Source organism: Panthera onca, chromosome A2 (assembly GCF_046562875.1).
Source record: "Panthera onca isolate mPanOnc1 chromosome A2, mPanOnc1 haplotype 2, whole genome shotgun sequence".
In the NCBI taxonomy this organism is placed as follows: Eukaryota; Metazoa; Chordata; class Mammalia; order Carnivora; family Felidae; genus Panthera; species Panthera onca.
The window spans coordinates 13,018,787-13,046,626 of record NC_138340.1 but is presented as its reverse complement, the minus strand read 5'-3'; the positions used below and the strand labels follow the sequence as shown (position 1 = coordinate 13,046,626).

The 27,840-nt window shown below is 61.1% G+C and overlaps 3 protein-coding genes across 9 annotated transcripts; 1 reads left to right on the top strand and 2 right to left on the bottom strand.

The window, feature by feature from the left end:
• Positions 1-2,084: 2,084 nt before the first annotated feature.
• GTPBP3 (GTP binding protein 3, mitochondrial) lies at positions 2,085-6,163 on the bottom strand. 2 transcript variants are annotated; one of them, XM_081792016.1, is made up of 9 exons: positions 5,536-6,163; positions 4,861-5,114; positions 4,667-4,753; positions 4,366-4,568; positions 4,125-4,197; positions 3,894-4,037; positions 3,534-3,699; positions 3,027-3,305; positions 2,085-2,826 (listed from the first exon to the last, which is right to left on the bottom strand). In XM_081792016.1, exons 1-9 carry the CDS (start codon positions 5,586-5,588, stop codon positions 2,601-2,603), a joined length of 1,485 nt encoding a protein of 494 aa, XP_081648142.1. In that variant the 5' UTR covers positions 5,589-6,163; the 3' UTR covers positions 2,085-2,600. The 2 variants fall into 2 exon arrangements, with proteins under 2 accessions (XP_081648142.1, XP_081648141.1); XM_081792015.1 differs by having other exon boundaries at positions 3,894-4,197.
• Positions 6,164-7,326: 1,163 nt separating this feature from the next.
• Positions 7,327-17,661, top strand: ANO8 (anoctamin 8). Of its 5 annotated transcripts, none has more exons than XM_060630578.3 (19): positions 7,328-7,695; positions 8,464-8,574; positions 8,689-8,821; positions 9,002-9,140; positions 9,221-9,317; positions 9,962-10,078; positions 10,184-10,311; positions 10,406-10,567; positions 10,899-11,051; positions 11,182-11,308; positions 11,428-11,483; positions 11,581-11,655; positions 11,859-11,990; positions 12,464-13,273; positions 13,531-13,722; positions 13,860-13,991; positions 14,099-14,209; positions 15,442-16,108; positions 16,973-17,661. In XM_060630578.3, the coding sequence occupies exons 1-19, from the start codon at positions 7,590-7,592 to the stop codon at positions 17,350-17,352; spliced, it is 3,828 nt and encodes a 1,275-aa protein (XP_060486561.1). In that variant the 5' UTR covers positions 7,328-7,589; the 3' UTR covers positions 17,353-17,661. The 5 variants fall into 5 exon arrangements, 4 of the variants coding, with proteins under 4 accessions (XP_060486563.1, XP_060486561.1, XP_060486562.1 ...); XR_009609569.3 differs by having other exon boundaries at positions 7,331-7,695; positions 15,442-16,876; positions 16,973-17,086; XM_060630580.3 differs by lacking the exon at positions 10,406-10,567 and having other exon boundaries at positions 7,327-7,695.
• Positions 17,662-19,709: 2,048 nt separating this feature from the next.
• On the bottom strand, positions 19,710-27,769 carry DDA1 (DET1 and DDB1 associated 1). 2 transcript variants are annotated; one of them, XM_060630589.3, is made up of 5 exons: positions 27,638-27,769; positions 22,999-23,079; positions 22,687-22,738; positions 21,800-21,861; positions 19,710-20,393 (listed from the first exon to the last, which is right to left on the bottom strand). In XM_060630589.3, exons 1-5 carry the CDS (start codon positions 27,638-27,640, stop codon positions 20,283-20,285), a joined length of 309 nt encoding a protein of 102 aa, XP_060486572.1. In that variant the 5' UTR covers positions 27,641-27,769; the 3' UTR covers positions 19,710-20,282. The 2 variants fall into 2 exon arrangements, with proteins under 2 accessions (XP_060486572.1, XP_060486571.1); XM_060630588.3 differs by lacking the exon at positions 27,638-27,769 and adding an exon at positions 27,063-27,198.
• Between the last annotated feature and the right edge of the window lie 71 nt (positions 27,770-27,840).

The following is a 27,840-nucleotide window of genomic DNA, read 5'->3' as shown; positions in this document are numbered from 1 at the left end:
AACAAAGGGACACCTGCGCCCCTATGTTTATAGCAGCATTATCTACAGCAGCCAAATCATGGAAGCAGCCCAAGTGCCCATCCCATCCGTAGATGAATGGATAAGGTATTTATACGTAGGTGATGGAATATCATTCGGCCACAAAAAACATTTGTGACAACACGGGTGGAGTTAGAGATTACAATGCTAAGTGAAACAACTCAGAGGAAGACAAATACCACATGATCTCACTCGCATGTGGAATCTAAGAAACAAAACAAACGAGCAGAGGAAAAACGAGAGACAGAGAGACAAAGTAAGAGACAGACTCTTAACTGGAGAGAACAAACTGAAGGCTACCAGAGGGGAAGTGGGGGAGGGGAGGGGAGGGGAGGGGAGGGGAGGGGAGGGGAGGGGAGGGGAGGGGAGGGGAGGGGAAGGGTAAACGAGGGGATGAGGATTCAAGAGTACATTGACCATGGTGAGCACTGAGTGATGTATAGAATTGTCAGATCACTATGTTGCACACCTAATATATTATTATATATATAATATATATTATATATTTTATATATATAATATATATAAAATATATTATATATATAATATATATTATATATTATTATAACTGATATAACGCCGTGTGTTAACTGTACTGGAATTAAAATGAAAAAACTTGATTCAAGGGGCACGTGGGTGGCTTAGTTTGTTGAGCATCTGACTTCGGCTCAGGTCACGATCTCATGGTTCATGAGTTCGAGCCCCGCGTCAGGCTCGCTGCTGTCAGCCTGTCAGTGCAGAGTCTGCTTCGGATCCTCTGCTCCCCCCACCCCCCCACTTTCTGCCCCTCCTCTGCTTGCACTCTCCCAAAAATTAATAAATTAAAAAAAAAAAAAAAAAGACTCCAAGGCCTCATTATCAGTCAGATCCTCCCTCTCCTCCTCCGCCCATCTCCCTCGTCCTTCCCCTCACACACTGCTTCCGCCATACCGGCCACCTGACTGCGGCTTGAACGCACCATGGCGCTCCTACCTCAGGACCTTTGCACATGCTGTGCCCCCTTTCACCAATCTCCTCCATCTGGCTTCCATCTCACCATTCAGCTGTCAGTACAAACGTCACCTCTGTACGGCGGCCTGCCTTCAAGTCCCTGACCTGGCAGGACTCGTGATCACAAGTTCACACAGCGGCCATCAGCCGTCACTGTTAAGGAACGATGGCTCTAACGAGGGCAGGGGCAACGCCTGCAACAATTGTTCCCCTCTGTGTTCCCAGCGTCCTGCACTCAGCCTGTTGCACAGAAGGCCCGCAGGGCACTCAGATCGGGAGTCCACCAGCTGGGTGCAAATCCCAAAGCTGGGGACCTCCAGCAACTAGCTACTCTTCTCTGAGACTCAGTTTCCTCGTCTGTAAAACTATAACAAAACACTCACCGCCTTGCGCTGTTAGGAAAACCCAATGAAACGATGTGCACGATTCTAGCACATAGCAGGGGCTTCATAAGTCACTGAGGGAATGAAGCTTTTGGAAGGAACAGGGACCCGGGACCTTGCAAGTCTCTTAAAATGTAAGAGGCGGGGCACCTGGGTGGCTCAGTCTGTTAAGCATTGACTCTTGATTGTGGCTCAGCTCATGATCTCACGGTTGTGAGATGAAGCCCACATCAGGTTCTGCGCTGAGAGTGAAGCCTGCTTGGGATTCTTTTTCCCTCTCTCTCTGTGCCTCCTCCACTTGTACTCTCTCTCTCTCTCTAAACAAACAAACATACATACATACATACATTTAAAACATAAGAGGCTAAGGGGCGCCTGGGTGGCTCGGTCGGTCGAGTGTCTGGCTCTTGGTTTTGGCTCAGGTCATGATCTCCTGGTTGGTTCATAAGTTCGAGCCCTGTGTTGGGCTCTGCACGGACAGCGTGGAGCCTGCTTGGGATTCTCTGTCTCCCTTTTTCTCTCTGCCCTTCCCCTGCTCATCCATGTGCACTCGCTCTCTCTCTCTCCAAAATATATATCTTTTTAAAAGCGTCTTTAAAATATAAGAGTCTAAGCTTTAAGGTTAATACTAAATAAGGAAATAACAACTTCCAAAACAATAAACACATACTCTCTGTACAAAATACAAAACGTATATTTTATGGGTGTATCCACAAGTATGCAAAAGAGCAGAGAAATTTTGGGAGGACACAAGTTAAGCTGTGACCCCAAGGGATGTGGGGGGACGGAGTCTTCCGTGTTTAAGCATTTCTGGATCACCTGAATTTTTTATATTCCTTTGGTATTTGCAAAATAAATTAAAAACCACAAAGCAAAGAACTCTGAGGCCCTCCCACCTCCATCCCAACCTTCCACCCCCGCTCCTCCACAATCAGGCACCCAGAGCGGTTCCACTCCAGAGCGGCTTGAACCCCTGGCATGTCCCTGCAAGGGAATCTGGCTGGCCGTAGCTTGGTCACCACCAGCCCCAGCGAGCTCACCACCTCTGAAGGCAGCGGCTTTGCTTCATTGTTCTGGAGTCAGGTTCTTCCCCCAGGGATGGAGATTCTCACTTGGCCTAAGCTCTTCCCACATGCCTCAAGGCTTCTGGGCATCCACTCTGCCTGGCTGAGAGCTCCAGGGCTCCCCTCACTTGCCCACGCAGAAGTCCCGGAAGATGATATCCAGGATTTCCTCAGTGCCCCCTCCGCCGGTGATGCGGGCCAGGTGCCCCCGGGCGAGTCGCAGAGCCTCAGCAGCCAGGGCCAGGTCCTTAGTCTGCGTGTAGTGGCCAAGAGCGTCCAGGCAGCCCTGTAGGTGATGCTGGTGCCTTGCACGCGTCAGGAGCGGTGGGCCTGTGGACGGGTCCCCACACCTGGAGGGGACAAAGGATGTGATCTCTCAACTTTCACAACCAGCATTGCCAGGGGGAGGATCGTTTGCATTTTGTAGATACAGAAAATGGGCCTGGGCGTGGCGGGGTGGGCGGGTACACGTCCAAAGCCAGTGGCTCAGCCGCGACTTGAACTTGGGTTGAAGGAGGGTGTGGGAAAGGGGGAGGGCGTGGGCGCTCACACTTCGGCCAGCTCCTTCCTCAGCGCCTCCAGGAGGCCATCCAGCCCCTCTCCGGTCAAGCAGGACAGCAGCAGGTGCGGGCGCAGGTTGGGACTGGGGTCGGGGCCGCCTGGAGGCAGTAAGTCCGATTTGTTGAGCACCAGCAGGAGGCGCTGGCTGTTCCCATTGGGGCTCCCAGCTCCGGCGGGGGCGACAACAGTGTCCAGGAAGTTGCGGCTGGACGGAGAGGCCAGGTCAGAAGCATCCAGCACGGCCAGAATGAGGTCAGCCTGCTCAAGCCTGGGGGAACAGCGAGAACCAACTGAGCAGTGACCCCAGAGTTGAGTAATTAAGGGCACGGGGGGAGGGTGGGGCACGGGCAGAGGCTGAATTTAAATCGCTGTCCTCCCCACGTCGGAGTCCCCACTGAGCTGAGCAGCCTTTCCGGATTCGGGAGGGATATAAAATAAAGGCAGCCAGGAGAATCGGGAGTGCCTGCTTCCCCATCCCACCACCCTACCCGCCTACCTCTCCCGGGCGCGCCGCACGCCCTCCTGCTCCACGGGCCCAGCGCCCTCCCGCAACCCCGCCGTGTCGCTCAGCAGCGCCGGGAACCCGGCCAGGTCCACGGGGGTCTCCAGCACGTCGCGGGTGGTCCCCGGTTCCGGAGACACTATGGACACAGGCTTCCGGCCTGGGACGGCGCGGAGAGCAGGGGTAATCACCAAGGAGGCGGGACGGAGGCGATGGAGCCCCTCCCTCGGGCTCCACCTCCTGGCGAGGCGGACTTTTCATCCTCCCGGCTCCTCCCCCAACACCTGAACAGCTCAGTTCCCCAGCTCCCGGCCCCGCCCCCAACACTAGGCCCCGCCCCCGCCCGCCACGCACTGAGTAGGTTCACCAGGCTGCTCTTGCCAGCGTTGGGGGGTCCTGCGACCACTACGTGCGCCCCTGAGCGAAGCCTCTGCCCGCGCCTGGCATCTCGAAGATGTGCGCCCAGTGCCAGCTGCAGCTCCCGCACTTCGCTGTTAGCTGTGGATGGAAGAGAGCAGAGGGGAGGGAGTGAGGGGGCCTCCGGGGGCTGAGACACCAGATGTCCCCATCCCTTGCAGGACCCACCTTGCTCCAGGACGCCCTCCTCCAGGTTGTCATCCTCACCAAAGTCGATATAGGCCTCCACATGAGCCAGAGCCTGGGGTGGGGGGAGAGGGGGCAGTGGTGTGGCCACCCAGGAACCCACCCTCCAGTGTGCCCAGGTCCAGCCTGACCTAAGGGACCGGATCAGAGACTCCTGCAATGAGGAAGCTCTCATGCACAGGTTGGGCAGGTCGGGCCGGAAATGGACGAATAGGGGGCTTGCCTTAGTGAGGGTCCCGGCCCAGCCGTGGCAGAGGTGGCCCAGTTCTCCGTCCAGCTGTCTCAGCGCCTGCCGCCGCTGCGCCTCGGTTTCCGCATGAATTAGATCCGCCAGCCCCTCCACCTCGGTCAGGCTCAGCTTCCCGTGGGCGAATGCCCGTCTGGTGAACTCACCGGCCTCCGCTGGCCGCAGCCCTGGCACGCTACCTGCGGGAAGGTCCTGGGTCCTGAGCTTCCCGGCCCCCACCCTGGGTCCTGAGCTTCACTGGCAGAGCCGGACCTCGAACCCAAGGCTGCAAACTCACCCAGGGCCTGCAGGACGCCACTCACCACCGCCGGGCCTCCGTGCACGTGGAACTCGGCGCAGTCCTCACCCGTGAAACTTTGGGGACCTAGTGCGGCGAGATGGGAGTCGAGGAGAGTACGGCTAGGCAAACGCCTGGAGGGGGGAAACTGGGTCACGAGAGCTACAGCAGGTTCGGGATCTGGAGCCCCTCACCTGGGAACCAGAGCACCAGCGCGCGATCCAACGGCTCCCCGGAACGGGGGTGGCTGAGCAGGCGCAGGCAGGCGCTGCGAGCCGGGGGCAAGTCCCGGGGCGCCGTGAGGCTCCGGAGGGCGTGGCCGCTGGCGGGGCCGCTGGTTCGGATCACCGCGATGCCGCAGCGGCCGTGGCCGGAACTCAGCGCGAAGATAGTGGCCCCGGAACCGGGGACCGGGACGCCGCTGCCCTGGCGCGTGCACGGTCTGGGACTGGAGAGGAGGAGAATCAGTGCATCTGGGAGGCTCTTGTGGCAGACTGGCAGGTGGATAGAGGACTCGACGGTCGGGAGATGCCCCAGGTGGAGGGTGTGCGGCTGGAGGATGGGCAGATTGGAGCGTCTGAGGCCAGACCCGATTGAGGTCTCTGAGAGCAATAATTGACTCAGATGTGGGCTCTGCGGCAGGGGGATGGATATATATTGTGAAGCTGAGGGGGCTGATATCAAAATGTGACTCTGAGGGCAATGCGCGACCCAGATGTGGGCTCTGCGGCAGGGGGACGAACCGATTGGAGCTTGGAAAAATGCGAAAGGTGGTTCGCCGCAGGGAACTGGGCCCTCAGATCCCAGGGAGAGGGTTTGAGCCCAAGCAGCACCCCACGCTGTCACACCCCTTCCCCTTATCGCCCCACCTGCAAGGCCCACGTGCGGCCCGGGCTACCAGGGTCCACAACCCCCGCCACATGGATTCACAACCGGCGATCCGCCTACCCTCTCAGCCTGGGTGACTTCTAGTCCTCACAGGAGGCCCCGCCTACTCCGCGGCGTGACTGGTAAAATGTTCAACGATTCCCGATCATCATTGGGCCCCTTAGAAGACGTACTGCCCACTCACTGAAGATCTTCGTTTCTATTGGCTGGTGACAGGGCAAGAGGCGGGGAGGGGCTGCACGCGGGGGTGCCGCGAAATGGCGTTCCCCCGGCAACCTTAGACCGAATTTTTAGGATCCTAGAACAGTGAGAATCCGAGAACAGTGAGAATCCGAGACACCGGAAATGAAGGGTGGGAGGAAGAACCACGCATGGCCCAGGGCCGTGGGAATTACACCGAGACGAGGGTTCGAGTCCCGCATTTTCCATCGGGCCACTCCAAAGCTTTAGGCGACGCAAGAGATCTCAGGGGCGCAGTGGGATGGGTTCCGGGGAACTCACGCCCTGGCCCTGGTAAAGTCTAGTCCAAATCTCTGGGAAGATTCCTACATGTGTTCTCAGAACTCTCCAAGTTTCTCGCCCCTCCCCCAGCTTTCGCTCCCGCCGTTCCCTCCTCCTCGGATACCCTTCTTCATTTGACAAACTCCTCCTCAGACCCTAGCTCCAAGGTCCCCTCCGACCGGACGCCTTTCTGGAATCCCCAGCACAGCTCTCTCTGCCCTCTGGGCTTTTCCGGCCCAGGCCTGCTCCAGCAGAGCTGAGAATCCGGTCTCCGGTGCGTCCCTGGCTCCCCGAAAGCCAGAAAGGGGAATCTCAGGGATTACTTTCAGGTTAACCCAGGACAGCGCAGGACCGCGGAATAAAGCGCTGATGGAGGAATTCCAGACACTGGCTGGGCGGGGTCTCCGCGGGCGCTTTCGCACGGCCAATTCTCTGGTTCTTGGACGGAGCGGGCGGGCGGCGCTCTCACAATTTTGGGAAGAAACTGTCGGACCGGCTAAACCCTGCCTCGACCCGCTCAACTTTTTCATTTGTAAAAGAGGGACGAATGCGGACACTCGCCGTCTCCGCGTTGTTCCATCAGTCTCAAGTATACATCAAGCGCCACCTGTGCGCCAAGAACCAGAAAGAGTCCCTGCCCTCCCTGGGCTCTCCGTCTAACAGAAGAGGCTACACAGAATGGTCAGCGGTCTGGATGCCAGACAAAATACAGGACGCCCAGTTAAATGTAAATTTTAGATAAACAACCAATAAAGTTTTGGGGTAACTATGGCCCATGTGATATTTGGGACATACTAAAAATGTATTTATTCGTTTGTCAGAAGTTCATTCACCTTTAACTGGAAAGACTGTACTTTTGTTTGCTAAACTTGGCAACCCTATCGGGTCCTCTCTGAGGAGGTGACGTCCTCGGGGGTCCAGGGGTTAACTGGACGGAGAGGGCGCGACGAGTGCCCCATGTAGGTGAACGGCTCAAGCTGAGACTCAGAGGCAGAACCTGCTGTAACTACGTACTCGTCTTCTGTGGCGAAGTTATTGCTACCTGGAATCTCCCCCGACCTGGCCCGCCCCCTCCCACGTCCAGCCGTAGTCAAATCACGCCCAACTCAGATTCCAAACCCCGCACTTGCAGATGGGGAAACTAAGGCTCGGAGGCGGAGAATCCAGGCCCGGGGCGGGCGGGGACGAGACCCAGAATATGACGCGGGCAGGGACAAGGAAGAGAATGCACCTTTGGTGCGGGCGGAGACGAGCACCAGAGAGCGAAGTGGGCGGGCGAGAACAAAATCCAGAAAACAACACGGGCGGAGTCGAGAACCCAAGAGCGACGTGCGCGGGGACGAGAAGGAGAATCGAGGTTCCGCGCGGGCGGAGACGAGAAGCAGCGCTCGGGCACGCGGGGACGGCGGCCGGCGCGGGCGGGCGCGGCCTTTGTCTCCACCTCCAGCGCGCTCCGCGGCTGCACCGGCCCGATGAGCCCGCGGCCCCCCGGCGCTCGGGCCGCCCGCAGCCCCTGACCTGACCTGCCCTCGCCATGGCCGAAGCCACCTCCAACGCCGGGGGCACGTCCCTGGAGGGCGAGCGTGGCAAGAGGCCCCCGCCTGAGGGCGAGCCTGCAGCCCCGGCGTCCGGAGTTCTGGGTATGTGTGCGGCGGCTGGATCTGACAGGGTTGCAGGTGCCTGGGGTGCGCACGGCGGTTGGACCGGGAGGGGATTGGGGTCAGCTGTCCCAGGCCTGGAGTCCAGTCGAGGGGCCGGTTCTCCGGGCACTGCGGCTGCGGCGGGGCTAGAGCGGCTGGGAAGATGCAGGGGGCGGGGGTCCCAGAGCAGAGACGCGGACACACCCCTCTGAGAGCCCGGGCCTGGGGCCGAGCCCAGTCACCCCTTGAGCTAACGGATCGCAGCCCGGCAGGGGTGCGCTCGAAAGAGCCACTCCGCAGAGGATACAAAATCATACGGTCCTGGGTTCGAATCCCAGCTCGCCTTTGTGACCTTGGGTGCGTGACTTAAACGCCCCGGTCCTCAGTTTCCTCACCTGTGAAATGGGGATAAGAACCGCGCCCAGCTCTGAGGACGCGCTGACATGATGTGGTGTAGCGCTCAGGGCTGCTAGTGAGCGCCCTATCGATCGTGGTTTTGGAGGCGGAGCTGGGCCTCAAGAATGAGTAAGATTTGTAAGGGAGGACCTGGGGGAAGGGCATTTCTGGAGGAGGGCCTGGCTGGTGCAAGGACACGGAGGGAAGGAAATAAGCCGAGGCCAGAGCTTGCAGGCCACTGAATGCTAGGCTGAGTGCTGAGGAGCCCTGGAGAGTGTATGAGCAAGGGCCAGGGCTGGAGGGACTGAACCAGAGGCTGGGGTCCTGGTCTGGGAGTGGCCTGACCTGGGCCCTGCCCCACCTGCCCCCTAGACAAGCTTTTTGGGAAGCGGCTCCTGCAGGCTGGTCGCTACCTGGTGTCCCACAAGGCGTGGATGAAGACGGTGCCCACGGAGAACTGCGATGTGCTGATGACCTTTCCAGGTACTTGTGCCCACTGCCCTGGGCTCCCCTGAGCCGGGCCACCCTGAGTAGGAGTGTGTAAGAAGCCTCAGACCCCTTGTGACAAGAGCCATCAGTCCCTGTGCCCCTTGGCAGACACGACTGATGACCACACGCTGCTATGGCTGCTGAACCACATCCGCGTGGGCATCCCCGAGCTCATCGTACAAGTCCGCCACCACCGCCACACGCGTGCCTATGCCTTCTTCGTCACCGCCACGTATGAGAGGCGAGTCTCTGTCCCTAGCCTCTCGCTGACCCGGCTCCCCAGCTCCCCACCCTTCCAAGCACTAACTGTGAGGTCTAGCGCCCTGCATTTGTCCCAGGTGGCTGCCAGGTATATCAACCCTAGCTCCAGGAAGGTGAGCCAGGGTCTCTCCATGATGCCACCTCCCTGTCTCCCTGGCAGCCTGCTTCGAGGAGCCGACGAGCTGGGTCTGCGCAAAGCAGTAAAGGCCGAGTTTGGCGGGGGCACCCGCGGCTTCTCCTGCGAGGAGGACTTCATCTACGAGAATGTGGAGAGTGAGCTGCGCTTCTTCACCTCCCAGGTGCGGCCAGCTCTGGCTCCCAGTGTGCACCCCTAGCCCTTGGGCTGCTGCTCCCTGTGCTCAAACCCTGTCCCCTGCAGGAACGCCAGAGCATCATCCGCTTCTGGCTGCAGAACCTGCGAGCCAAGCAGGGCGAGGCACTACACAACGTGCGCTTCCTGGAGGACCAGCCAATCAGTGAGTGGGCGGGACCAACCTCCAATCACACGTGGGGAGTTGGGTGGGGCTGTTAGAGGACAGCCTATCAACGTAAGAGGGCGGGGCCTAGAGCCAACTGATCAAAGGCTAGTGAAGAGTTGGGTGGGGCCTGGAGGCATCAATCAATGAGATGAAGGGGTGTGGCTTTAACTAAGAGGTGGGGCTTACTCCCTGGGAGGTTGATCCCTGAGAAACCTTTTTCTGGGTCTAGCATAAGGTAGGGGCAGGACCATGGACAGCACTCCATGCACTGGGTGGTGCGGCCCTGGGCCTCAGTTTCCTCTCCAAGAGACCAGCTACCCCAAGTTCACCTCCTGACGCCAACTTTGCACCGATCCTCAGACGTTCGGAGCAGTGAGCTGAGGCCAAATGGCTTTATTTAAAAACAGGGTTCTACACTGGCCCCATCCTACCAGGTTTCCTGCATCCTCTCCTGCCTGCCTCTGCACCTCCAAATTCTGAAGGAGAACTAGATAATCTGTCTACTCAGGACTTCTCTCCTGGGAAGGGCCCCTGCAGATTTAAAAGCAGGGAAAAGCTGTGACATGGGTTTTGGCCAAGGGCGCTGGCCAGGTCAGGCAGAGGCAGAAGGGTGGGGCTCACGCATTCTTGTCCCCCAACAGTCCCTGAGCTGGCAGCCCGCGGGATCATCCAGCAGGTGTTCCCGGTCCATGAGCAGCGCATCCTGAACCGCCTCATGAAGTCGTGGGTGCAAGCTGTGTGTGAAAACCAGCCTCTAGGTGTGGCCCCAGGCTGGGGGGGTGTGTGTGTGCGGGAGTCTCCGGAGCAGGCAGGGCTGACCAGAACACCCCCCCACCCCACCCCCCGCTGTGTGCCCCTGGCAGATGACATCTGTGACTACTTCGGAGTAAAGATTGCCATGTACTTTGCCTGGCTGGGTTTCTACACATCAGCGATGGTATACCCAGCCGTCTTTGGCTCTGTCCTGTACACTTTTACGGAGGCTGATCAGGTGCTGGGAGTGGGCTGGGCAGGGGCTGGGGTACCTGAGACACCCTCCTTCCTGGGCCAACCTGGCCAACAGCTCGGCCCTCCGCCATCCCCAGACAAGCCGGGATGTATCGTGTGTGGTTTTTGCCCTCTTCAACGTGGTCTGGTCAACCCTGTTCTTGGAGGAGTGGAAACGGAGGGGGGCGGAGCTGGCCTACAAATGGGGGACGCTGGACTCACCTGGGGAAGCAGTGGAGGAGCCACGGCCCCAGTTCAGGGTCAGTCGTGGGTGTCTGGGTCCAAGGACTCCCAAGAGTGAGAGGTGGAGGTGGGGGGCCACTGCAGGGACAAAGACAAGATGTGAAATGGGGCTACGGCATCAGAAAGGGTGTGCCAAGTCGGGGGATCTGCATGCTCGGAAGGGGAGGGGTGGGAAAATGCATTTAAGGGCCTGGGAAAGGTGTTCTGGGTCTGGGGGGGGGGGGGGGGAGCGTCACCACAGAGGTAAAGGCATGGTGGATGGAAATGGAGTTCAGAGCACTGGGAAGGGTGTGTGGGGCAGGGTGCACCTCTGGCCTCACGCTGAGCCCCACCCCCACCCTCTGCCAGGGTATCCGGCGCATCAGCCCTGTGACGCGGGCTGAGGAGTTCTACTACCCACCCTGGAAGCGGCTGCTTTTCCAGCTGCTCGTGAGTCTCCCCTTGTGCCTCACCTGCCTGGCCTGTGTGTTCCTGCTCATGCTCGGCTGCTTCCAGCTGCAGGTGACCTCTGGCCTCCCCCACCCCCACCCCAGCCCCGGCCTTGGCCCTGACCAGACAGCCACCTGCCCGGGTCCACCCCCCAAGCCGAGCCCAGACGCCGGGGTGACCTGTAAAACCTCCGCCCCTGCAGGAGCTGGTGCTGAGCGTGAAAGGGCTGCCTCGTCTTGCCCGCTTCCTGCCCAAGGTCGTGCTGGCCCTGCTGGTCAGCGTGAGCGCAGAGGGCTACAAGAAGCTCGCCATCTGGCTCAACGACATGGGTACGCCCTGCAAGGGGAGGTCCCGCTGCCCTGGGGAGGAAGGTCCTCACTGGCCTTCAGGCTCCCCGCTGCTCTCAGGGGGCCTGGGCCACCTCCTCACTCACCCCCTCGGCCCCCAGAGAATTACCGGCTGGAGAGCGCCTATGAGAAGCACCTCATCATCAAAGTCGTCCTGGTGAGTGGCGGCCAGCAGGCGGGCAGTGGGGGTGGCCTACATGGGGCACAGGGGGGGCTCCTGGGGTCAAATTTGCTTACCTGTCTGCTTCCCACAGTTCCAGTTTGTCAACTCATACCTGAGCCTCTTCTACATTGGCTTCTACCTCAAGGACATGGAGCGCTTGAAAGAGGTGAGACCCCAGCCCACGGCAGTGCCCCCCACAATGGCGGCCAGTGGGGGGCCGGACTTGGCCAAGGGGTCCACGGGCTTTCCAGCCCCTCCCCCCCCTCCTCCATCCTTCTCTCTCTGTCCGTCCGTCCGTCCGTGTGTCCTCTCTCTGCCTGTCACCCACCCCCCATCTGTCCGTCCACCTGTCCGTCGGTCCCTCCACAGCTCCTGCTCGTCCTGTCCCTGTCCCAGAGCCTCGAGCGGCAGCTTCGGGCGGTGCTGGTCCCGCTCGCGGCCCTGCGGTTCCGCCTGCTCCTCCTCTCCCTCCGGGGCCTCCTGCTCGTGGCCCGGGCCAAAGTATGGGCAGGTGGCGAGCCCACAGGGTCTCGCCGGGGTGGGCAGTGTGGCTATGCTTGGGGCCTCACGCTGAGCCAAGGGTGCATGTTCCAAGGGGCTGGGGCTCTGCTGATGGGGTGCAGATGGCAGGGGCCTCTTGAGGCCCTGGGCACCAGCTGAGCTCCTGGGCAGTGCTGCAAGCAGGGGACCTTGAGCCACGGCAGGATGAGACATGCATTACAACCCCAGGAGGTTGGCTAGGAGCACTGGCCCGCCAGGCTATGGTCTGTGGCAGATGAGTGGTGGTAGAGGCTGAGTGCTGGGGTCTCCATGTCCCGGGACATCCAGAGGGGTGGCTTTAGCAATTGGGTTCAGGGCATGTGTCTGGAAGCTTGCTCCTAGAAGGCGGGTGCCCAGTCCCAGCAGCCTGTCCCGGTGCCCGGGGCCTCGCCCGCCCCCCACGTGGCCTCTCTCCACCCCCTTCCTGCCCCCAGATGCTGGCCACTCTGCTGATCACCCGCCAGTTCCTCCAGAACGTGCGTGAGGTCCTGCAGCCGCACCTGTACCGGCGGCTGGGCCGTGGCGAGCTTGGCCTGCAGGCTGCCTGGGAGCTGGCCCGTGCCCTGCTTGGCCTGCTGAGCCTCCAGCGCCCTGCACCCCGCCGCCTTGAACCCCAGGCCGAAGAGGGTGGCGGAGGCGGCAGCGGGGGCCGCAGGTGTCTCAGTGGGGGCTGTGGGGCACCTGAGGAGGAGGAGGAGGCTACCGTGGAGCGGCGGCCCGCAGGGGAAGGTGGGGAGATGGGGGATGGGCCCCGGGGAGGCAAGGAGGAAGAAGAGGAGGAGGAGGAGGATGAGGAGGAGGAGGAGGAGGAGGAAGATGAGGAGGAGGAGGGTGAGGAGAGCGGCCTCCTGGACTGTGGGCTCCGGCTGAAGAAGGTCAGCTTTGCTGAACGAGGGGCTGGGCGGCGGCGACCTGGCCCAGAGGCCCTCCTGGAGGAGGGGAGCCCCACTATGGTGGAGAAGGGGCTGGAGCCGGGAGTATTCACACTGGCTGAAGAAGACGATGAGGCCGAAGGGGCTCCCGGCAGTCCCGAGCGGGAGCCTCCGGCCGTCCTGCTCCGCCGGGCTGGGGGCGAGGGCCGTGACCAGGGGCCAGACGGGGGCCCAGACCCGGAGCCAGGTTCGGGCGACTCAGCCCGGAGGCAGCGGCGACAGAATCGGTCATCCTGGATTGACCCACCCGAGGAGGAGCACTCACCCCAGCTTACCCAGGCCGAGCTTGAGAGCTGTATGAAGAAGTACGAGGTGAGGAGAGCGTCTGAGGGCCCAGGCGAGGCCCTCCGAGGGGCAGGGCCTGCGGTCTGAGGGGGGAGGTGGGAGGGGTGCAATAAAATGGGGCCCTGGATGTGGTCAGTAACTTCCTGGAAGGGGAGCTCTGGGTCCATTCAGGATCATCGGAGGAAGGCAAGGCTTGAGAGAGAGGAAGGTAGTCTAAGGGAGGAGGCATTCTGGTCTGAGGGAGGGCGGAAGGCCACACCCAGGCACCGCCCCGCCCCCTGCAGGACACGTTCCAGGACTACCAGGAGATGTTCGTGCAGTTCGGCTATGTGGTACTCTTCTCGTCTGCCTTCCCCCTGGCCGCTCTGTGCGCCCTGGTCAACAACCTCATCGAGATCCGAAGCGACGCCCTCAAGCTGTGCACGGGGCTGCAGCGGCCCTTCGGGCAACGGGTTGAGAGCATCGGCCAGTGGCAGGTGTGGGGGCGGCCAAGGACTCGGAGCCGAGGCCCCGAGGGAGTCCGGGTGCGCTGGGGAGGGGCAGGAGGCCCCGGGAAAGGGCGGCTGGACCCCACCGGAGCCCCCCCACCCCCACCCCGCGTGTTCCCCTGCAGAAGGTGATGGAGGCCATGGGTGTCCTGGCGATCGTGGTCAACTGCTACCTGATCGGCCAGTGCGGGCAGCTGCAGCGCCTCTTCCCCTGGCTCAGCCCCGAAGCGGCCATCGTGTCTGTGGTGGTGCTTGAGGTGGGGCTGGTGGCCGGGGAGGGGGGCGGGCGGGGGGAGGAGGAGCTGGGGGGGCCGCAGGGCAGGGCGTCCGGAGCCTGCAGCCTCGTCCTCGTCTGTTGTCTCAGCACTTCGCTCTGCTCCTCAAGTACCTCATCCACGTGGCCATCCCCGACATCCCAGGCTGGGTGGCCGAGGAGATGGCCAAGCTTGAGTACCAGCGCCGGGAGGCCTTCAAGGTACACTTTGGGGGGGGGGGGGCGGGGAACGTTGGTGCGCTGGGCTTGGTCTGCTCCTTCACTCTTTGGGGCTTCTCCACCTCGGCCGGCTGGCTGGCAGCCGGGCTCTTAGCAGGAGGGAAGATGTGCGGAGCCCAGTGTAATAATTAGCGCTCCGCACCGGCCCGTCCCCTCCCGGAATCCCGGTGGCGTCCAGCACCAGGCTGGCACTTGTGAACATTTAGTCATCGGCCAGCTCACCGGCGGTGTCCCGTTTGGGGCCAGGGACACAGCTGATGCTTCCTAGAAGCCCGGCTTCTGCCACATTCCTCAGAAAGCTGCCGAGTGGGCCAAGGAGCTCACCAGCGCCGGGCGGCGCTCTCCGCAATGACCGAGATGGCCTCTGTCTGCGCTGCCTGGGTGGCCCCTGGCTCCGGGCGGCCGACGAGTACTTGAAATGGGGCCGGTACAGCTGAGAGGCGGAATTCGCATCGCACTTTATTTTGTTTTGCCATTTTATTCAAATTATTGAAACCGACGTTGACAAAGCCACGTGGGGCTACAGGCTCCTGGACTGGCCAGCGTGGAGTCTGGCCTGTGCCACTCATGACTCTATCGCTGGTTCTCCAGAAGGCAGGGGACAGTCAAGAACCAATATGTGGTTACCCCTTTCTCAATTCTTTTTTTTTTTTTTTTTTAATGTTTGTTTCTTTATTTCGAGACAGAGAGAGAGAGAAGAGGATAGAGAGCAAGTGGGGGAGGGGCAACGAGAGGGAGACAGGGAATCCCAAACAGGCTCCGTGCTGTCAGTGCGCCCGATGGGGGGCTCAGACCCACGAACCGCGAGGTCATGACCGGAGCCGAAACCAAGAGTTGGATGCTTGACCGACTGAGCCCACCCCCCCCAGTCAGTTCTCTTGTCCATTCTCAGAAATTTTCTTCTCGATTCTCAGAAAGCACTGGCATGAATCCGGGAATGCAGTTGGTGCCTAATAAGGGGTTAGATCTCTCCCTACTACCTCAGAGAGCCACTGGGTGGGCTCGGGGATGCAAATAGTACCCAAAAAGTGTTTAGATCTCTCCCCACTTCCACAGAAAGCCCCAGTGTGGGTCCAGGAAGGCAGCTGGTGCCCAGTAAGTGTTTGGATCTCTCTCCGCTTCTGCAGGGTGCACCAGCATGGGCCGGGGGGGGGGGGGGGGGGCTCACACAGCTTTTCTGCCCAGTCCCTTTAATGGCTCTGTTCTGCCCACAGAGACACGAACGCCAGGCCCAGCACCGCTATCAGCAGCAGCAGCGGCGGCGGCGGGAGGAGGAGGAGCGCCAGCGCCACGCGGAGCACCATGCCCGGCGAGAGCGCGACGCCAGCGGCCGGGAGGAGGCTCGGGCCGAAGGCTCAGGGCTGGACCCTGCTGCCCCTGAGAAGGCCTCTGCCAAGGCCAAGGGCAGTGGGGCAGGTGGCCACGGGCAAGAGCGGCCCAAGCGCCCGGGGTCCTTGCTGGCACCCAACAACGTCATGAAGCTGAAACAGATCATCCCGCTGCAGGGCAAGTTCCTGTCGTCTGGGGCCGCATCCTCACTGGCCAGCGCGGGGGCTGGCCCTGCCGCCCGGCCACCCCCTGCCCAGTCACCCACGGGTAGCGACACCCGCCTGCCAGCCTTCCTCAGCTTCAAGTTCCTCAAGTCGCCTGAGACACGGCGGGACCCAGAGCGTAGCCACTCACCGCCCAAGGCCTTCCACGCTGGCAAGCTCTTTCCTTTCGGTGGGGCCCGGGCTGACGCCGGGTCCAACGGGGCAGGTGGGCAGGCCCGGCTGGATGGGACCCCCAGCGGCGGAGGAGGCCGAGCCCAGCGGAGTGGGCCGGTGGACGAGGCTGCGGCTGAGGAGCCGGACGCCCCCCGGCCTGAAGAGGAAGGCTCAGGTCACAAGCTTTAACTCGGGGGTGGGGACTCTGGGCTGGGCTTTGCGGGAAGGGATGGGGTGGCCAGGCCTGGGGAGAGGGGCTGAAGGGGACAGAGGAGGCCCGGTCTCTGTACCGGTTGGGAACCTGGGTACGCGGTACGTGGAGCCTCTCAGTCAAAGCCTGCTCAGTATCTCCGGGACCCTTGACAGCCAAAGCCCCCTGTCCCGGCGGCCCTCCCAGGGCACCCTGCCCTCCATGCTCTGGTGCCAGGAGAGATGCAGGAGGCTTCTTCCCCACCTGGCCCAGCCTCTCCTGCCCCTATGAGACCCCACACCCAGCTCATCCTGGGGGGACTGGACCCCCCCCAGGCCTCTATGCAAGTCCCTAACCTGCAGCCCTGCTGTTCAGGGAGGCCTTCCTTGGAGGTGGGGGCCAGGGCTGCCTACCCAGGGAGCTCGGCGGGCTCGGCCACAGGCTGCACCCGGATTCGCGCTGAGCAGAGGTGCAAGCCTCGTGCCCACCCGCCCCCCCCCCCCCCCCAGCCCACCTTGCTAGCCCCAACCCCAGCCCAACCCAGCTCCAGGCTCCAGCAGCTCATCCCCCAGGGAGCCCAAGAGGTGGCAGCTGCAACACCAGGGACGCAGGTCAGAAATCAGAGGGACTTCCTCAGACTGTCCCCTCCCCCCCCCCCTCCCGTGACGGGGAGGGGCCCAGTGCCCAGAGACAGGGGATGCACCGGAAGACGCCCACCCCTTGTCACTGATCAGAAGCAATAAGGCCCTCGAGGTGCCTGGAAGCCCGGGAGGGAGCGCGGGCAGGGTCCGAGCGGGGTCCGGCGGCGGGGGCGGCACCCCCCCGGAACGGCCCCTCTCGCCTCCGCAGGGACAGCGCTGGCCCCCGTGGGCGCCCCTGCCCTCCGCACCCGCCGCAGCCGGAGCCCCGCGCCGCCGCCGCCGCCGCCAACGCCGCTGCCCCGGCCCCCGACGCCGCCCGCAGGCTGCTGGCAGTGGGACGGGCCGTGGGGCTGCGGGGGCGAGGGCGCCGCCCCCCGCCAGGCCCCCGCCCCCGCCGCCGCCGAGTGCCCGCCCTGCGCCCTCGCCGGGCCCCCGCCCGCCCCGCAGCCCCTGCCGGGGGACGCCAGCTTCTACAGCCTCCCGCCCCCGCCGCTGCCGCCCACCTCCGAGCCCCCGGAGCCCCCGGCGCCCTCGCCCAGCCCCAGCCCCAGCCCCCAGGCCGTGTGCTGGCCCAGCGGCTGGCATTAGCTCCACCCGCCCGCCCTGCCTTCCTGTTCTCATATGCAATATCAGTCGTGGACCGGGGCGGCGGCCGCCACCCAGAAAACGCGCTTCGGCTCGACGGCCCCCAGTATTGGCTGCCCCATTCTGGGGCAGGGCCGGGGGCCGGCCCCCCTCCCCATCTGCCGTTTTCCTTTCGACCGGGATGGGGGAAAGGAAACCCCCCAAAACCAACAGAAAACACACAGAATAGGCGATTATTTATTTGTTTTTAATTTATTTTGTCATATTTTTGTAAAACGGCAGAAATGCAATAAAAAGTATATTTCAACAGTGCCCGAGGACAGAGCAGTGGAAGGGAGGGGGTCAGGGGGCCCAGTGACTTGTAGTTGGCGCCGGCTTTTTGGGGACCTAGCAGGCCTAGGGTGGGTGCCCCTCCCATCCTGTGACCCTTGGGGGCCTCCTCCTAAGAACTGGGTCTTGAGGCCACAGATGGAAAACTCCAGACTGCGCCAACTCTGAGACGGCCCAGATTTGGGGGCCGAGTCCAGGCCTGGGGCCCCTGGGAGGAGCTGCAGAGCCTGAGGCCCTGGCTTCAGCTTCCTAGACAAAGGAAGACATCTCGAAGTGTCGAAAGGACTCAGCAGTTTGGGTGCCAGGCCCAGGTCCTGAGTTGGCCTTGGCCCTGCAGGGTGAGAGGTGACACGGTCCTCTAGGCCGCACTTTCTGGGATAACTGCCTCCCAGGCTGCCATCTGAGGAGCCAGAGCAGTGAAAGGAACTTGGGGTATGAAAATCAGAAGGCACCTGGCACCCGAGTCTCGATGTTGAGGGGATGGCACTTTTGGGGATGCCATTGGGGAGTGGCCAGGATGCCCCACTGTGGGATTGCTGTCAGACCCAAGCTGCTGGGACTCTTTGTTGCGTAGTCAGGGATGGGACGCGGCCCCTCCCCCTCAAGCATGTCCACATCCAAAGGCTCAGAGCTTGATGGGCCCTGCCCCGTGGCTGAAGGAGACCAGGGGGAGCCAGTGTGAGTCAGGGGCACTTTGGAGGGCTGTGAAAGAGAAACCGGGGTTCACTGGAGGCAGGAGAGCAGCCTGTGCAAAGGCACAGAGGTGAGGGAAGGCAGAGTTTGGTGTCTGAAGGAGCAGAGGAATAAGGGGCGGTCCCAGAGGCAGGAGAGCTGGGCAGAGGCTGGCTGAGGGAAACCTGCACCAGGGAGACCACAGGGAGGCCTAGGTGGGCCATGGCCACGGGACCCCTGCCCAAGCCGTGGCTGACGCTGACAGGAGATTAACCCAGTCCCTCACAAGGGAACCGAGGCCACAGAGACGAGGGCAGGCGTGCCACCGGCTCTCACTATCCCATACGCTTTGAAGCTGAAGTCTATTCACTAACCATCAGTGACACCGAGTGCCTGCCTAGGTCAGACCAACCCCTGAGACTGGGGATTCCAAGGAGTCTGAGAGCCTCTGGGGACTCAGTCCACCACAGCACCACCGAGAGCAAGCTCGCATCTTGTGAGCACCTGCCTTGTGACCACAGGGACTCAACACAGGCGTAAATGCCACCCAAAGCTGGGAGGAAAAGCCCCTTGGCCCCACAGGGCACAGCTCGGTGGTGACCCCCAGAACCTTCCACCGTGGGAGGCGCCGGGCAGCCCAGGCTGGAGCAGTCTGGCTCAGGCAGGGACCTCCACGGTGATAATCTGGTGGCACCCCATAAAGCCTGGCATTCCTTCCAGCTCCACAGCCCAACCCCTCACCGCCCTCAAGGCTGTAGCACTCAGCTCCCAGGCCACGGCTCCCACTTGGGGCTGGTGGGTGGGGAGAAGCAGCGTTCCCCCTGGCCTCAGGCCCAGTGTTTGAGGCCTCAAACCTTCTGCCTGGAGCCTGAATGCCCTCTACGTCTCCAAGCTCGGGCCCAAACCCAGCCTGGCTGACAGCCCGCCAGTGGCTGTGTAACTTGCTGACTGACAGCTCCAGGGCTGGGCATTCCTCAGAGCTCCATGTGCCTCGTCTCTGAACCAGGGGCGCTCAAGGCCATGCCACCTGGGCGGTCTCCATAGTGGCCGGTGGGAACACCACCCTGACTCGAGGCATCCAGGGTGTGGGGCTGACCACAGTTATGTCCTTGGCAACACGGACCATCTCTCAGGGGTGTCCTGGTCCTCTGGGACACCTTGACAGGTGAGGCATGGGGGGTGGGTCCAGGCAGGTCTTGGCTCTGAGCGAGGCGGCCACAGCAGGCCCGTGAGAGAATCCAGTGGCTCCCAGGGCCCCAGCATGTGGGGGGGCCCTCTTGGCTCCTCTTGGTGGTGATGAGACGACTCTCAGTGACTCCGTCCTCTGGGGCTGAGGCATACGGAGCCAAGACGCGAGGTCGAGTAGGAAAGATCCTTTTATTGGGGTGGACACGGAGCACGCACTAGTCCATGATAAAATGACTTAAGAGAAAGATCCGGAAATGCCGACTTCTCCCCCTGGCACACATTCAGAGCAAAGCCTGGGCACGACACAGGTCCAAGCCAAGTCTGTAAGGCCCGGACTGGAGAGCAGGAGCAGAGAGAAGGGCTCCCACGCATGCTGCCGGGCCACAGCAGGGCCCCGGCTCTAGGCCCTTGCAGACACGCTCTGGTTTTTCCGGAGAACTGGGGGCTTGTGGGGGCACAAAGGGGGTTCTGGGGGGGAGGGGTTGTGAATAACAATGTTTTTTAAAAAGCATCTACCAACATCGCACTACTGGGTCTGACGTCCCCTTTAACCATCGCTTGGTACATTTTACAGCATAAATAAAAACTCAAGGAAAATAAATACATCGGCTCCTATGAGGTTGGAAGTGGTATGGATTGTAGGGCGGGGGGCGGGCCGGTGGGGGGCAGGGTGGGGGGCGCTTACACAAGGCGGGCGGGCGAGGAGCAGACAAGACAGGAGGCGCCTGTGGGGAGCGAGAGTCTTAAGTGTCCTCGTGCATGTCCGGGCTGTCGGTCCGTGCGACCTTGCGGGGGGGCGCCGAGCTCTCACCCTCGAGGTCCACTTGCTCCTGGTCTCTCTTCTTGGCGGCGTTCTGAGAGGCAGGGCAAAAGGGGGGGCGCGTAAGTCTTCATCTGGGCGAGCCCCTGAAAACCTGCTGCCGGGCCTGGAGCTGGGCACCCAGCCCAGGGCCTCTCCTGCCTGCCGGACCGCCCCGGGCTGAGCCACAGTCTTTGGGACCGCCAGCCCCAGACTGCCAGGCATTTCCCGGGCCCTGTGAGGAGTCACCACGGCCGGCTCTGCACGGAACACACTGAGGAATAAGCCACCCAGCCAGAGGGCAGAGAGCACCCATGAGCCACCCAGGGAAGGCGTGCGTTGCCACAGAAGAGGAAAGCGGGCCTGTGTGGGAAAATCTCCTTTCCCCCACGGCGGGAACCCAGGTCTGCCGGGGCTGGGGAGGAGGACGGGGTGGGCCACGCAGCTGAGATTTTCAGAACAGTCCCTTCATCATGGGGTCCTCCTCCAACCTCACCCACAGCAGGCCGCTGTCTGATGCTCAGTGTTAGGCAAAAACCCCCAGACTGTGTTGCAGAACGCACGCGAGTTTTCATTAAAGAAAAAGAAAAAAATGTCCTGTGTAAAAAGGCAGCCTCGGGATGGGGGTGGCAAGACCTTTCACTACAACTACACCCCGTTGTATTGCCTGGAATTTTTTTTTTTTTTTTTAATTTTTTTTTTTTTTTTCAACGTTTTTAATTTATTTTTGGGACAGAGAGAGACAGAGCATGAACGGGGGAGGGGCAGAGAGAGAGGGAGACACAGAATCGGAAACAGGCTCCAGGCTCCGAGCCATCAGCCCAGAGCCTGACGCGGGGCTCGAACTCACGGACCGCGAGATCGTGACCTGGCTGAAGTCGGACGCTTAACCGACTGCGCCACCCAGGCGCCCCTGGAATTTTTTTTTTTTAATGTTTAGTTATTTTTGAGAGAGAGAGAGAGAGAGAGAGTGCGAGCAGGGAGGCAGAGAGAGGGAGACAGAGCATCCGAAGTGGGCTCTGCTGACAGCAGAGAGCCCAATGCGGGCTCGAACTCACAAACCACAAGATCATGACCCGAGCTAAAGTCAGACACTTAACCGCCCGAGCCGCCCAGGCGCCCCATATTGCCTGGAACTTTAATCATGTGACATTTCACCATTAAACAAAGATTTTCGGCAATAACACTGAAGTCTGTTTGCTGCCCGGGCCATGCTGGCAGGCTGTGGAGAGCCAGGCCTCAGCGGCAGTCAGGCCTCTGTACCTCCTGACAAGCTCCTACCCATCCCTGAACGCCAGAACCGTATGGCTTCGGCACGCCGTTCACTGCTCTCAAATGCTCTTCCCTCCCCTAGACTGCCTGGCAAACTGCTATTCAGCCACCAAACATCCCCCACTCAGAGCCCCTCTGCTGGCCACCACCGTTGCCATGAGTTCCGGCACCTGACCCCAGGCACCTTACCTTTTTGTCCCATTGCTGATGTAGGTAGCGCAAAAGGATGTTTGTCTTTTCTGTCACAATGACTGAGGAGAAAAGGCGGAGAAAGTTGCGGGAAGAGGCTGCAGGTGGCCCAGCCCCCAGCCCGGCCTGCGCTGCCCCGCCCAGGACAGGCCCTCGCCCCTCCCTGGTCTCCAGCCTGGCTCTGCCTGGGTGACTGCGTGGGGACTCCGAGTCTGCACCCCCAGCACGGGAGAGCTCGGGAAGCCTGGTGTTTTTGCTCCAACACACAGCTACTACCGGGGGCCTGAGCCGGCTGCTCCAGCTGGGCCCCTGCTTCCTAGGGAGACCCAGGACCTCCGCCGCACTTGGGGCTCCACCCCCAGGTCGGGGAAGGAAAGCCGGCACACGGGTCCAGGCAGACCAGGAACACAGACCTATACAGCTGTGCCCCGGTGAGCACAGAACCCACCCAGCAGGGTCCAGGTAGGTTCCTTTCACAATTAAAATAAAACACAACCACGATAACCTTCAGGTCGTCCTGCTCTGCGCGCTCTGTGCCTTTCTCTGCGGGCCCCTCCACCTGGCCGCCCCCCCTCCCTGAGCTGCCCACCCCAGGCTGGGCGGGGACCCCTCCCTACAGTACGCGGCTCAGGGTCTGCGACGCGGTGCTGGCAGGGGACACCCAAACTCATGGGAGGTGAAGGGGAGGGGGCCGGCGAGCAGCAGATGAGAGCTAATGAGGGCCCCCTCGGGGCCGCATGTGAACGCCAGCATGTGGAGATCAGGAGGCTCCCGGAGAAAGCCAGGCTTCCAGCTGCTGACAGGCATCCCGGAGCTCACCACCCACACCGCCCTGGGGCCCTTCCCCTCGACAGCCAGGCTGAGACAGGCTGACAGAGGCCACTTACTCTGTTCAGATGGGTACTCCCGCGTGGGCAGGTAGACTGAGGGACGACGGTTCTGCAGGAGAGCCGGGGAGGTGAGGAGAGCAGGCGGGCTGACTGGGGTCCCCCACCCCTCACCTGGGCACCCACCCTCCCACAAAGACAACTATGTGCAAGGATGTGGGCGGGGCTGGGCTCGAAGACCAGCCTGCGTTCCTGGCGGGACCTCGACAGTGTGTCCACGTCGTGCCCTGCCCCCGCCCCCGCCCCCCCCCCCCCCCCCCCCCGACCCCGGCAGCTCCAGAACCACTCCCAGAGCCCTGAACGCGTACTCACCGAAGCTTTGCACACAGAGTCAGCGTGAAATCGACTAAAATTGCTTTTGTTGTAGACAGGCAGTCCTTTCAAAAAATCTGCCTAGAAGACAGGGAAGATGGTAAGTGAGACAGGGCAGCAGGTCGGGCCATCCCTGGGGTGCCTGTGGGACTGGGCTTCCAGCTGACTTCCAGTTTCCTTCCTCAGGTCCTCCCGTGACGTTTTCCAGAATGCACCCTTAAGCTGGCTACCTGAGGTGTACACTGTTGGGACCAGAAAAAAGCAGCCCTGGGATAAGTGAGCGTTCTCTTCTGGGGTCCTCACAACAGCCCTGTAACCAGCTGAGAGCGGGGAGAATGGAGGCTGAGCAAGGAGCAGGGCAGGGAGTCGAACCCGGGCCCAGACCTTCCCTCTGTGCTTGCCGAATATTAAACACCTGGTCTCGTTTCCACATATCCACCTTGACAGAGACCTGGGATGGAAAAGGGCTCGGCTACCCTAAAAGACCCTGTGGGCCAGAGTGACCATAAACAGGGGTGGGGGAGCAGGGCCCTGGGTGAAGGGGAGAGGGCAGCCGGGACACAGGCTGCTGCTGTACGGACACGGGAACCCAGGGTCAAATGAGCTCCCAAGTCTTAAGAAAACTCAGAAACCCAAGTCTTAGCACGCCGTCACCAGGTTGTTCAAGGTGGCTGGGCTTTTCAGAAAATGCTGTGTGGACCGAAGCAGACAGGTCTGTGAACAAGAGTCAGCTCAGGGGTTGCTCCTGGGGTCCACCGACCTGGAGGCTGCTCCGCGAAGGGAGAATGGCCCGTCCATGGCACGGAGCCAGGCCCGTGCGGCTGCCGGGAGCCAGCACCGGAATTCATTCACAGCCCTGACCTATCGAAAGTCCTTTTTCTCTGACACTTTGGCATGAGCTGGGCAAGAAAGGGTGAGCTTTCTGGAGGGGAAAGGCCCTGATTCTGGGAAGGAAGTGACTCTCAGCCATAAGACGGGGGCGATAAAGGCCAGTGAGAGCCAGGTCCACCTCAGGAAACTGAGGCACAAGAGCCTGAGGGATGCTTGGGGAAGGATGATGGCCAAGAGTTTGGGGTGACTTCTTAGCAGAACAGGAGGGCGGCACTGTCATCAAGCCTGGAGTGGGGCAGGTGGGCAGGGGTTCCTCACATGGCCCACCAGGGGCTGGAGTCACCCCATGATAAAGACGAGGAAATGGAGGCAGAAAGGTCACATGGTCCTCGTCTGCGTTCACCCAGCCCCACCAAGAAAACAAGAAACCAGATTTTACCCAGGTTCACCCAACCTCAGAGGCCAAGCTCCTTGTTTACACAACATGCCAGTGCCTCAGTTTCCCTTCCTGAAAACCAAGGCCTCAGAGGCCCTGCAGGTCACATTAACCCTCCCTTGGGAGATCCATCCGCATACCTGAGCCAGAACTCAGCAACATCAGGGAAGCAGCTGTCCAGGTGATGCCCCCCACCCTCTAGGGCAGGTGAGAGCAGGTGTTCCCACCTCTGTAGGGCCCAGCCCTCCCTCTCCTGGGCCCTAGCGAGACCTCGGCGGCACGGACCAGCTAGGGAAGCTGGAGTGTGGGTCAGCCTCCCCCACCCACTCAGGAAGCGTGACGTCTGGGTGACCCACTGCCCCGGAGCCAGCTCAAAGCCCCTCAAATTTGCCTCCTCCATCCCAGGACCCCTGCCCCAATTCCACCCCAGACGGCGGAGCCAAATTCATCCATCCAGCAAGGTTTTCCTCAGGCTCCTACTATGTGGCAGGCCCTGCACCAGGCAGCGGGGCCCTGGGGGGAAGGCACAACAGACCCGCCCTCGGCCCTGGGAAGCACGAGTACACAGGGACACAGGTGAGACTGGAAGAGCTGGTGAGTGCTGAGTGGCCATGAGGACAGGGTGTCGGGAGGGGACTGTGAGATCCAGGACAGCACTGGGGAAAGCTGTGACTGATTCGGGGGCTCAGGAAGGGCTGCCCAGAGGCAATGATGCAGGCACTGAGACCTGAAGGGTGACGAGGGGCTCCTGTCCCTGCTCAAGCCCCTCCAAAGCCCTGGCTCGGCTTGGCCCACGCTGTCCTCCTGCCACAAAGCCCCTCCATCTGTGCTGGTCCTGGGCCACCCCCGCAGAGTGCCCCTCCCTTCTCCATGCTGGAAACACCCACCAACCTCTCTGCTCAGCTCCGAACCCCCTTGGCCCCTTCCCTCTCCCCACGCCTTGAGAACCTCTGCTAGAGCCAAAATCACACCCCGATGAGGTCACTCGTTTCTATGTCCATCTCCCTCGCTGGACTGGCTCCTCCCTGAGGGCAGAGGGCAGGGCAGGGCTGTCTCCATCCTGGACCCCTGGCAGGGCTCACATGGAGCCAGGTGGCAGAGTGGTGAGAGGTGCAGAAACCCCACAACCTGCACTCAATCCCGGTCGGGCCCCTCATTGGCTGGGTGACCTGGGGCAAGTGGCCCCCCAGCCCGGGAAAGAGTTTCTCGCAGAGCTCCCTTGAAGGCCAGCTGTTAGCACCAGTGTGTCTGTGCTGAATAAATGAATGAAGATGGGATGACCGGTACTTCCTGCCAGCCAAGCAGGAAAACAAGGCCTCGGGCACAGGAGAGAAATCCTCACGCCAGCCGGCCAAATCCTAGCCAAAGCTGGGCCCAGAAGCCGTGCACCTGCCTCAGCAGACACTCACCGAACATGTGTGTGCCATCCCCAGGCAGGCAGTCCACCAGTGAACCCACCCAAAGAGAGAGGAAAAGAAATAATGTGCCAAGAGACGAGAGACAAGGGGCCTCCTGAAGTCAGGAAGGGCTCCTCCGAGGGGGTGATGTTCACAGGAGAAAGAACATTCCAGGCAGAAGGAGCAACAGATGCAAAGGACCTGGGGTGGAAGGGACTCAAGAGTGTGGGGACATGAAAACAAGGACAGTGTGGCTGGAGCTGAGGGAAGAGATGAGAACAGGAGAGATGAGATCACAGAGATAGACGGGGCCTTGGGGGCGAGGGGGCAGCTGGGGTCTCATCTGGGTTACAAGAAACCCCCAGAGTGGGGCACCTGGGTGGCTCAGTCGGTTAAACATCAGACTTCGGCTCAGGTCAAGATCTCACGGGTTCCTGAGTTGGAGCCCCACTTGGGGCTCTCTGCCTTCAGCGCCGAGCCTGCTTCAGATCCTCTGTTCCCACCCACGCCCGCCCCTCCCCTGCTCAGACTCCTGCACAAACTTTCCCTCTCTCTCTCAAAAGTAAATAAACATTAAACAAGAAAGAAAAAAAGAAAGAAAGAAAGAAAGAAAGAAAGAAAGAAAGAAAGAAAGAAAGAAAAAGAAAGAAAGCAAGCAAGCCCTAGAGTATCTTATATGCTAGAAAGTGGTAGAATGAGATTTACATTTTAAGTGACAAGCTCGCTCTGGTTCTGGGTGAATTACAGGCTGCCGGGGCGGGGGAGGGGGGGGGCAGGATGGAGGTAAGGTTACCAGGGAAGAGGCTGGGGCGGGCGTCCAGACAAGTGGTGGCAGGGCCTAGACCAGGGTAGGGAACTGTGGACGAATTCACGATGCATCCTAGAGGCAAAGCCATCAGAACTTCTTATGGACTGGACGTGGGGGACGAGATTGCAGCAATGAATCAAGGGACAACACCCAGGCTTGGGGACCCGCGTGCTAAGGACCCGCTTTCCCCTCTCCTACTTCTGTTGCCTATCCCTCACCACATCCCGTGGGTTGTGGGCTCGGGCCCTGGGTCCAGGGACCACGGGGTTCTGACTTGCCCTGCAAAAGCTTGCATCACCTCTGTCAGCTCGGGGGTGGGGGTGGGGCCTTCAGCACAACTCTGATGCCAAGTCACCATCCCACTCTGCAGGCTGGGGGACGGACCCCAAAGAACCACTATAACCAAATCCAGGATGAGCGCATGGCCCAACCAGCTGGCATTATTCCCACCTCAAGATGAGAAGCCAGCTGGGAGAAGATGTCACCAGCCCCAAGTCACCCAGCTCATCTGTTGAGCGTTCACTGTCCTAAGCCCTTCACGAAATCAGTTCTCTCAATTGTCACAACTCTATCAAGTCTGGACTATTGCTACCTCCATTTAACGCAGAAAGGCCTGGGATCGGAGAGATGAAGTTGCTCCCTCCTAGGGGCAGGTCCGGGCCCGGAATCCTGGGGGTGGGATCAGGGCTCTGGGGGACCTGGGCAGTCTGTGATGTCGCACTTCCTTTGGCTACAAAGCCCCACATGTCACGAAGTCAAGCCCCCTCCCCCTCCCCAACGCCCAGGCCAGCTTCCCAAATCCTCATGAACTGGAGACACCCAGGCCGGGGAAGCCGAGGACAAGGCCTGAAATGGGGGGTCTCGGGAGACCCCATCCCCACCCCCACCGATTTCCGGGGAAGCAGCGACCCGGAAATGAATGGGTTGTCAGGGCCTGGAAGCCTACATGGGGTCAGGGGTCGGAGAGAAGGAGCTGGGGTGGGGTCAGCAGGAAGCTCACAGCAGGGTCCCGAGGTTGAAGGTTATAAGGCAGAGCGAGAGGCGGGGCGGGGCCTGAGGGGGCCGGGCTGGGAGGTGAGGGGCTTCAGGGATTACTAAAGGTGGGTGGGCCCGCGGCGCCATTTTGTCGAACGGAGGGGGGAGTACGGGCCCGGCAGCCTCTCTCACCATCTTCTGTTTCCTCCGTCGCTGCCTCAGCCACCGCCTCAGCCACCGCCGCCGCCACCACAGCCGCCTTCTTAGCCGCCGCCGCACAGTAACTTCCAGCCACGGCACAGCCCACACTGATGGCGCCGCCGCCCCCCCTCATTGGCTTGCACTCTAGCCCCGCCCCAAGGATAGCGGCCTCTGCGCGCTTCCATTGGCCAGAT